The sequence below is a fragment of the Prinia subflava genome, chromosome 8 (genome assembly GCF_021018805.1).
Source record: "Prinia subflava isolate CZ2003 ecotype Zambia chromosome 8, Cam_Psub_1.2, whole genome shotgun sequence".
Lineage (NCBI taxonomy): Eukaryota > Metazoa > Chordata > Aves > Passeriformes > Cisticolidae > Prinia > Prinia subflava.
The window spans coordinates 6,510,950-6,519,448 of record NC_086254.1 but is presented as its reverse complement, the minus strand read 5'-3'; the positions used below and the strand labels follow the sequence as shown (position 1 = coordinate 6,519,448).

Sequence of the window (8,499 nt, the reverse complement as noted above, 5' to 3'; positions counted from 1 at the left end):
TGGTGTCAGGTTGGAAAACAGGATGGGGAACAGTGCAGCATACAGCAGATAATGTTTGCTTTCAGGACACAGAACTGCATTCCTCCTGTGGGGAAACTGGGAGTGTAGGCAGACAACCTTTCAAGGGAGAATACTTGGGCTTGCTGAGATTAATAGCAAAAGCTCTTTTATTGCAACATGAAGGCGTAAGATTTGCAAGTTGTGTCTTTGTGTAGCAGAGCAGGGAGCCAGTATCCCTCCCAATATCACCCTTTCCATTTGGGCCCTACCATTGCAGGTTATTTTGAAGGGATCTAAACACCCCTGGGATCCAGGATCTTGCCAATGAAGAGGAGGGTTCCAGTGGTGTCATCCCTCAGTACAAGAAGGAAAGGTCTGTCCACGTGGTATTCTATGGGGAAGGTCAGGCGAGCAGCATTGGCCTCAGGGTTTGGTGTGGATCTTTCCCCATCCTCACTAAGCTCCAGCATTGCCTTGTGTTGCACGTGTGATAATCTCAGAGGTTTGGCAGAAATCTTGGAGAAATCAGGTGATGTGAAAAGTGACTGGAGCCCTGGAGGAAAGAGAGAAAGTTCCATTAGCTGAAGGCAGGGATTGCAGAAGGGGGAGCAGCCCTGCTAACGTGTGATCCACGAGGGCAGGGAGCTGCCTGGGCAGAGTTTTTTGGGGGAACAGGGAGAAGCAGCTTCCATCTGCTTCACTGAGCTTCACCCAAAATCTCAGCAGCACTCTATGAGCTTGGGGAGGGATTTGATAAAAAGCTGAGAAGTCCTAGATGAAGGTGATTTGGTTGCTGGTGAAATCTCACTAACAGCCCCCCAGCTTCATATTCTGAGAGCAGGAAGCAACTTGACCACTGCTTTGAGCCCTGCAGCCTGCAAAGGGGGTGTGATGCACATACTTGTCTCCTTTAGTGTGCTGCCAAGTGCCTCTTCGTGGTTCAGCTTTAGTTTGGGCAGGCTTAGCACAGCGTGGACTGTCTTCAGCTCCTTGTCCACATCGTGGACAAACTCAGAAGTGAGGCTTTCCTCAATCAGAGTCATGTTCTGGGTCACCTTTGTGGGCAGGAAGAACATGGCACTGATTCCTTCTGTCAGGGGCAGCTGGGCAATCTGCAAGGCCAGAAATAAGAGAGAGATTAGAAAGGGTCACATCGATAATAAACAGTTTTACCCATCCTGTACCAGGCAGAGGCCTGATTCTAAGGGTGCAATCTCAACCTTTTCAGTGAATATTTGATCTTTTTCCCTGATTGCTTTTATCTGACATGATGCTTCCTGACACTTCTGGTTTTTTCCCCTGGCTTTCATCCATCCTTGCTGCACTCTTCCTGCTCTGGAAGTGCTCTCTCACCTGCTGAATCCTGCAGCATTGCTTTGGGGAATTCTCACTGGAACACCTTTGAGCTCATGCTCCAGGGAAAGATTGGTTGAAAGAGGTAGAGATGGAAAAGTTTTGAGAGGTGTGCCCTGCCCTTCTTGCCCAACTTTAAGTCAAGCAATACAGGCTGGTAGGACCTGGGCATAAATTAAATTTTGGATTGGTTGTGACATAGCCTGGGTAGAAGAGGATGTCCTAAGAATCAACACACTGCCTTTCAAAATAGGGATTGCAAAAGTAGCTGATGGGAGGAGCAAGGCTGGAAGGGGTTAACAGGTAGGTGTAGCTGAACCTGCTCCTCAGTAGGTTTAGGAGATCTTTGGCAATATTTGCTGTCTGACCTTGCAGTTGAGTTCCGAGTCAAAACCATATCTCAGGATGGCTTTGGGGTCTGACATCATGGACACCTTCACAGTTCTGTCCTCGTCTAGGTAGAAGTCCTTCAGGGCAGTCTTCTTGGTGTCAAACTTGGTTTTCCAAGTCCCTATTTTGTAGGAGACAAAATGGCAGGATTTTCTGGAATAATGGCATATGAAACCAGGCTTATGCCTGTGGCTGAATAATCTTGTGCTTTAAGTATTTGTGCATGAAGGAGTTGAGGCATAACAGGGATAGAAATAGACTGATTGGAGCTACTGATTTACTGCCATCCTTGGCTCCTCCTTTTCATCTGAGAATTGGCTAAATGGCAAATAAATAATCAAGCCAGTGTATGGGTGGAGTAACCATTGGGAAGTTGATGTCTACTTATGTAATTACAAAACTATTTTAAAGGGTAACAGTTGTGTCAATGGATATAAAGTGCTTCTCTCCCCACCCTTTATTTTGCTCCTTGTCTCTAAGCAATAATTCTCCAGGACAGTGGCTTACAGCATGTTTAAGAACAGCTCTTTAGTATCAAACTTCCTTCTACAATGGTAAGAAGGCTCAGAACAGTCTAAACTGTTCCTTCCCTAAACGGTAATATCCCGTCTATGAATGGAGTTTTGTTAGCTTAAACTTTCTTCTCTGATTCTTACTGCTAACAGGTCAAGATTCAGCTTCCCAAGAGTAATAATTCCTCCCTCTGGACTATTTTTGTTCAGGTAGTGTGCCTTTTTTTTTTTCCTTCTTTACTAAACATTCTCAAACACTTTCTTCTCACACTCTCTCTCTGACAGCCTGTTTGCTTTATTGGAAGTGAGAGCATTCCTTCACATCTCCTCTAACACATCCCTAATGGACTTTTTCACACGACATCCTTACCCTTGAAGAAAGCAGCCCCAGCAAGGAGAATGCTGACATCTGTGGGCATGTCCTTCATGAACCTCATGATCCTTCCCTTTGTCTGCTGTCGGACCCAGTTGTTGATTTCTTGGAGGTCCAGCTGGGTGTTGCCACTCAGCGCCCTCAGTCGCATCTTGTAGGACTTCTCGAGCTGGCTGTGAAATCCAGGCCTTGCCCTGAGTCCTGGGGAATAAAAACATGGATACTGCAGCTAGCTCCCTTATCCAAACAATCTCAAGGCAGCAGGTGGCAATCCAAAGCCCAGCAACAGGTCTTTCATAAAATAGCTGTGCCTGTTTGTCTACAGGAACCTGCTTTGAAGAGGAATATCTGAAAGCACATTAAGGAAACTGATCCAAATCCTACAGCCACCCATGCTGGAGCATGGGATAACTCTTTTCTGAAAACTGAAAAAAGGAGATAAGAACTGAAGGCTTGGACACAGCCATTCCTACATCAGCCTTTCTTCTTTGCCCAGCCTGCTTTCTGAGTACAGCTTACTCAACCTATTGGATTCTTGGAACCAGCAGGTTCCAAAAGATAGCTCTTAGCATTCTCAGCAGATGTTTATTGCATGCCAGAAGCAGACATTTCAAATAGCTCTGCAAGGAATTAAACAAAGGAATATGGCTGAGTGTTATCACAGAAAATGTGATCTGTGGTTCCTGGAAGCCAGCAACACCTGCCAGACAGCCTGGAGTGAAGGCAAAACTATCAGCAAGTTTCTTTTAGGTCTTCTGTGAGTTAACTGCTCTGTCACCAATGTCTTTGTGTGCATGTCTGGTCTTTTATTTAAGTGCACACAAACTTTCCAGGCTTTTTCTGGAGCAGCAAGAGCATTCCATGCTCTGTCTGCATCCTAGCTCAGCAGGCTGTCAGAGCCAGAGCTGTTGGTTCTGTGTTACTCAATGTGTTTTTTATATATACACACACCAAAATAACTACTGCTGACAGCTTTTTAGGTAGAATTTCATAGAGGGGAAGAAGGACTTTTACTTTTCTCCAAGATGATCCGGGAGGCACTTTTCATGCTCTTCTCTGAGCCGGTCACACTGCTCAGGAGGTCCTTGTAGGTGTCGTGGACCTCAGCCTTGTTGAGCAGATCGTAGAAGAGGGCGCGAGAAATCACATTTTCGGTTCGTTCTCCAGCCCCTGCCAACGACCAGGAGAACATGAGGGAAGGGCTGCCAAGCCAGAGGGTGAGTGTGGAAATGGGGCAAAGGACTCACCAAGTGAGAGCCCAGAAAGTGCAGTAGCCAGGCTGAAGGGAGACAGCAGCACGTTGGCCGTGGCTGTCCGGCTGGACTGCTGGCGGTACAGGTCGTAGCCAAAGTTGGAGACTGCAGCTGCCAGCTTGTTCACAGGGCTCTTGTAGAATGGATCTTCCTCTTCCTCGCCAGCATTGGCTCCATCAGCTGTGGCAGAGTTCTGGCAGGTCCAGGGAGTGCTTTGGTTAGACTTGCAGATGTGGTAAATACTTCACAGGCAAACAACTACAGATATTCTTCTATGACCTACAGAAATATTCACTTAGTCTTACAGAGAGTGTAGGAACAGTTACTTAAATGCCAAAGGCAGCATTGAGTTTGAAATTCTGCCTCCTGGTCATCCCCTGATGTAACTACTGTGGTTTTATCCAGGTAAAGCAGGAGTTAGTCTCATTATGTTGCTAAATAAAATCCCAGTAATTTAGGAGGGTAGTGCTTAATCCTTCGGTAAGAATCTCTAAAATTAAATTACCTGCTCCACACCTCTCACTCACCTGCTCAGTAGCTGAGTTCTGGGTTCTGCTTGGGACAGTTAAGAGACCCAGGAAAAGAAGAACCACTGGAATCTGCATGTTTGGACCTATAGAGTGAGAATATGACAGAGAGAGTGTGAATGATCAGGTAAATACATCTCCACCACAACCATTCACTGTACCTGCAGTGACAGATGCTGCTGCTTGTCCTTTCAGTTGTGAAACACACACCTGATCTGAGCCAGGTTTCCTTCTCTAGCTGGAAGTATTCAGCCAGACTGGCCCCAGTGGCTTTAAAACTGGGCAAGCACATGGTGTGGGTGTGCCTGAGCACAAAAGCAGATGTGTGTGGCCCAAACCACACTGGTGCTGGCAGTTACTGAGTGTCAAGGTCCAGAAAAGCACCAAATCATTACTTTGGAGTCTTAGACTTCAAAAAAGTTCAAGACTTTATTTATAAAAGGTACCAAATCCATGTTGTTGAATGGGGCAGAAGGCAACACTGGCTGGTGACTGCTTTGATATACAAATTACCTGCCTCAGGCAGTAGTTTGCTGTTTCTTGTGTCTACATGTACCTGCGTCCATCCTTTGCTTCTTATTTGCAATCTGATGAAGTAAAATAGAAGAGCTTTTTTAAAAGACAATAAGGAGACCTAGAGAAGTGAAAGGCAGAGCTTGGCTTATCCAACACTTTTAATGGAGATGGGAGAAAAACACCAAACTCCCCAAAGCTGTTCTTTCTGTGGAATCCACTTTTCATCACTCCAGTACTGGGATGAGTGGCCCTTGCAGGCAGATCTGTCTGGTCCTGAGGGCACTGAGGAACCCAGGGCTTGGCTGTGGGCAAACCAGAGCTACTGAAGCGTCCTGCCCCTAAGAACAGACGCCACTGAGGCTGCTCTGAAGCAATGTTTAGATGGATTCCCAGAAATTAAAGGAAGAGGGTTGTATTTAACTAACCCCTGTCATCCAGGCAACTAGAGAAATCAGAGGAAGAACATGTGTTTCAGATTAACTTCAGCTACAAAGAAAACACGCCTGCTGCTAGAAATACACGTGGCGACAACAGCCCCAGCTCGAGACCCTGTTCAGGCAGAGTGACAGGCAGTTTGCTGTTTCCCTTCCCTGCCTTTTCTTCTGGAGGCAGCTCTCCCTTGGAGAAAAAAACATCCCAGGGGAGGTTTTAAGCTTTCAGCTGTGTTCAGCCAGTGTAACACAGAAGTGGTACCCTCGTTCCCCTGTGCACTTGCATCCTGCAACCTGCTGCCATCCCAGGTGCAGAACAGGTGAGGTTTCTGGTGCAGAAGATGTGGATCAAGAGGATTTACTATCTGGTGTATCTGGTGGTGGGATAGTGGATATGATGATGGGATTGCCGCTATCATTCCAGAGATTTACAATGAGCAGGCACCACACTGGAAGAGAGATACCAGAAGTCCTGCATGAGTCCAAGACAAACAGACCTTAGGGAGGGCTCTGTGAGGAGGCCTGTACCAAGCTGCACTCCTGCATGCTGAGAGGAAGAGGTTTGGCCCAGTTTAGCTTAGAGATGAGGCTTTTCCATGGAGCATAACCTTTTCTCTGAAGAAAAAGAAAATAATCTCAACACAACCTCTGCTTCCAGCTACGCTGAGCTCCTGGGAGCATGGGAGCAGAGATTGGTTTTGCAGATTGTATTGTTTTTGCCAGTACTGTCACCAGCTTCATATTTCTCAGACTTCGCCAAAAAGCAATTTCCATTTTAAAAAGACAAAGCCTTTTGCGTTTGAATTGGCCTGAACATCTGGATTCTATTTGTATTTCTCTTAGCACACAGCCAGAAATGCAGAGAAAAGAATTTGGTTGGATCGGAGGTGGGATGGTTTCAGGCATGATATTAAAATCTGTGGCTGCCTTGAAGGAGAGGAGAAGGAGCAAGAGCGAGTGATGTTACAGTCAAAAGTTAATAGGAAGGAAACCTTGAGAAATGAGCTGAGAAGGAACGTTGTGTCTGGGACTTGTCGATTTGTGAAGGCCTGCAGGTGCAAAGGAAACATTTTACTTTCCACCTACAGTGGTACAAGTCTCACATCATTTATAAACACTTCTGACTTTAGAGGTGCTGTGAAACAAGACCCATGGGTTCAGACTGCTCGCTCTGCTTGTTCCACAGCACCAGCTCCAGGAGCATCCTGCAACCACCGGCTCCAGAGGATTTGACTGTCACACCATCACAGACAAAAAAAAACATGTTCCCAGCTGTAAGGCAGATGTTGAAAGGCAGAAAACCCACCCCAGTTCCCGAGCACAGCTCAGCCCCGGGGGCAAAGCTGCTGCTGGTGGCTCCCGATCCCTGGTGAGGTGTCTCGGTGGGAATCCCACCTGCAGAAGAACCATTCTTCCCATTTCCCAGGTCCTCTGAGAGCTGCCCAGCCTCAGCCCCTGCCCTGTGCTCCCCTGGCCACTGGCAGTGGCACAGCTGAGCTGTCCCTGAGCTGTCCCTGAGCTGTCCCTTACCTGGGGCTCCTCTCGGCCGCTGCTGTCAGGGCTCCCAGCGGGTGCGAGTCGAGGACAGTGCGGCTTTGGTGCAGCCACATCTGCTTTTTGCTGCTTCCCCCGGCCCAGCCTTCGGCAGGCTTCAGGTTACAGCTTCCCAGGGCTCTCTTAAAGTGCTCTGCTCCCATTTTCTGCCCCTGCCACCCTCGCCCTGAATTGCACTGATTTTTCAACCCTTTTCTCCCCCCAAAACAAATCCCTGTGCTAAAGGCAGCCTAGTGGGTAAAGCACAGGTAGGAAAGGCAAACACTCCCTGCCCTGTTTGAGCAAGACTTTTACCCCAGCAGTTCTGCCATAGGTCACATCAGGGAATTCCTTCTGTCTCAGAGGTATGGTTAATGCAGTAGTGTTTAATGGATTTATAGATTTATGTCCAAGATTTAATGGAGAGACTGTGGAAACAGGATTCTGTTGTTTGAGGCAGTTGAGATGCTGGGAACTGCTTGTATCCAGTGATAGTTAACAAGAAATCATTAACTGGCTCAAAGTTTTTGGCTGAAAAAGAAGAGGCTAGAAAGCCAAGGACTTGTTAAAAAAGAAGATGAATTAAGAGAATCTTGTAGAAGCTTTCAGAATGATAAATGATATGGAGAAAGGAAAAGGACAGAGGAGTTCCATTATTACTTTCCACAGAAGGCTCAAGGGGAGCACCCACCCGTGCACATTTAAATCAAGAGAGTGTATTTTTAAACAAGTATTAAATTGTAAAACTCATTATAACTAGATATTACAGAAGATGAAAGATAAATAGATTTGAGAGTAAAAAACCCAAATCAAATTAATGGAAGAAAAGTCCCCTGAAGGCTACCAACAGCCAGCTGGGCAATACAGCCAGAGAACAGTGGGATTTCCTTGTCCCTTGTCATTCTTTTTTTTTCCTCAGCCATGGTTACTGGAAGGACCATGGATACTGGGCTAACTGGACACGTAGCTAACCAGATCCAGCTGTTTTTTCCTTTGGAAATGCTGGAGAGGCTGTGATGTCAGGGCCCCCAGTCTGGGACATGTCTTTGGGCTCTCTGCCAGCAGGTAACGAGGAGCTCCTCTCCTGTGAGCACTGAGCTCATCCAGTCCCTCAGCAAAGGGGAAAGAATGGGCTCAGAGATGCATTAGCTGCTGGTTTTGCAAGCCCGGAAAGCAGATCAGATGTGCCCTGTGATTAGGCTGTGCTTCAAAGGCCACCCCTCCTAACAAGAGGGGTGGCAGCCCTGCTTTCAGCTGCTTCTCAGCTTGCTGTGTGCAAAATCATCTGCAGAGAAAAAATTCTGCTTGTTATTCTTCCACTCTCAGCCCAGGAATGGGGGTGTTGGCTGTGGAGATGTTTTCTGGTGGTTTTCATCTCTTTGTGATACCTTGTTTGTGGTGTTAAAACGCCCTTTATGCAAGGACTGCTAGAGAAGTTTTTATGTCTTGTCTCTATCTTCAAATGAAAATCCATCTGTTTAAATACAGGTTTGGCTTTAAAACCACTTAAATCAGAGTGGTAGTTTCATGGAATGTTATTACAGTCCAAAGCCAGGTTTATTCCTGTAGGTGAAGGATATCCCTGAAATGGTGCATTGAACTCATCTAACA

General features: G+C 46.6%; 1 protein-coding gene across 2 annotated transcripts; it reads right to left on the bottom strand.

Annotated features, from left to right (window-relative positions):
• Positions 1–149: 149 nt before the first annotated feature.
• On the bottom strand, positions 150–7,022 carry SERPINF1 (serpin family F member 1). 2 transcript variants are annotated; one of them, XM_063402595.1, is made up of 9 exons: positions 6,886–6,952; positions 4,922–4,995; positions 4,409–4,494; positions 3,876–4,074; positions 3,643–3,798; positions 2,626–2,829; positions 1,722–1,864; positions 902–1,112; positions 150–553 (listed from the first exon to the last, which is right to left on the bottom strand). In XM_063402595.1, exons 3-9 carry the CDS (start codon positions 4,484–4,486, stop codon positions 294–296), a joined length of 1,251 nt encoding a protein of 416 aa, XP_063258665.1. In that variant the 5' UTR covers positions 4,487–4,494; positions 4,922–4,995; positions 6,886–6,952; the 3' UTR covers positions 150–293. The 2 variants fall into 2 exon arrangements, with proteins under 2 accessions (XP_063258665.1, XP_063258666.1); XM_063402596.1 differs by lacking the exon at positions 4,922–4,995 and having other exon boundaries at positions 6,886–7,022.
• Positions 7,023–8,499: the final 1,477 nt, after the last annotated feature.

Bases quoted from the DNA above. Each gene is read 5' to 3' on its own strand.
- SERPINF1 (XM_063402596.1), bottom strand. From the start codon at position 4,486: ATGCAGATTCCAGTGGTTCTTCTTTTCCTGGGTCTCTTAACTGTCCCA. The intron at 4,075-4,408 runs GTGAGTGAGAGG...TGGACCTGCCAG, and splicing joins AGAACTCAGCTACTGAGCAG to AACTCTGCCACAGCTGATGG. The intron at 554-901 runs GTATGTGCATCA...TCTTTCCTCCAG, and splicing joins CAGCACACTAAAGGAGACAA to GGCTCCAGTCACTTTTCACA.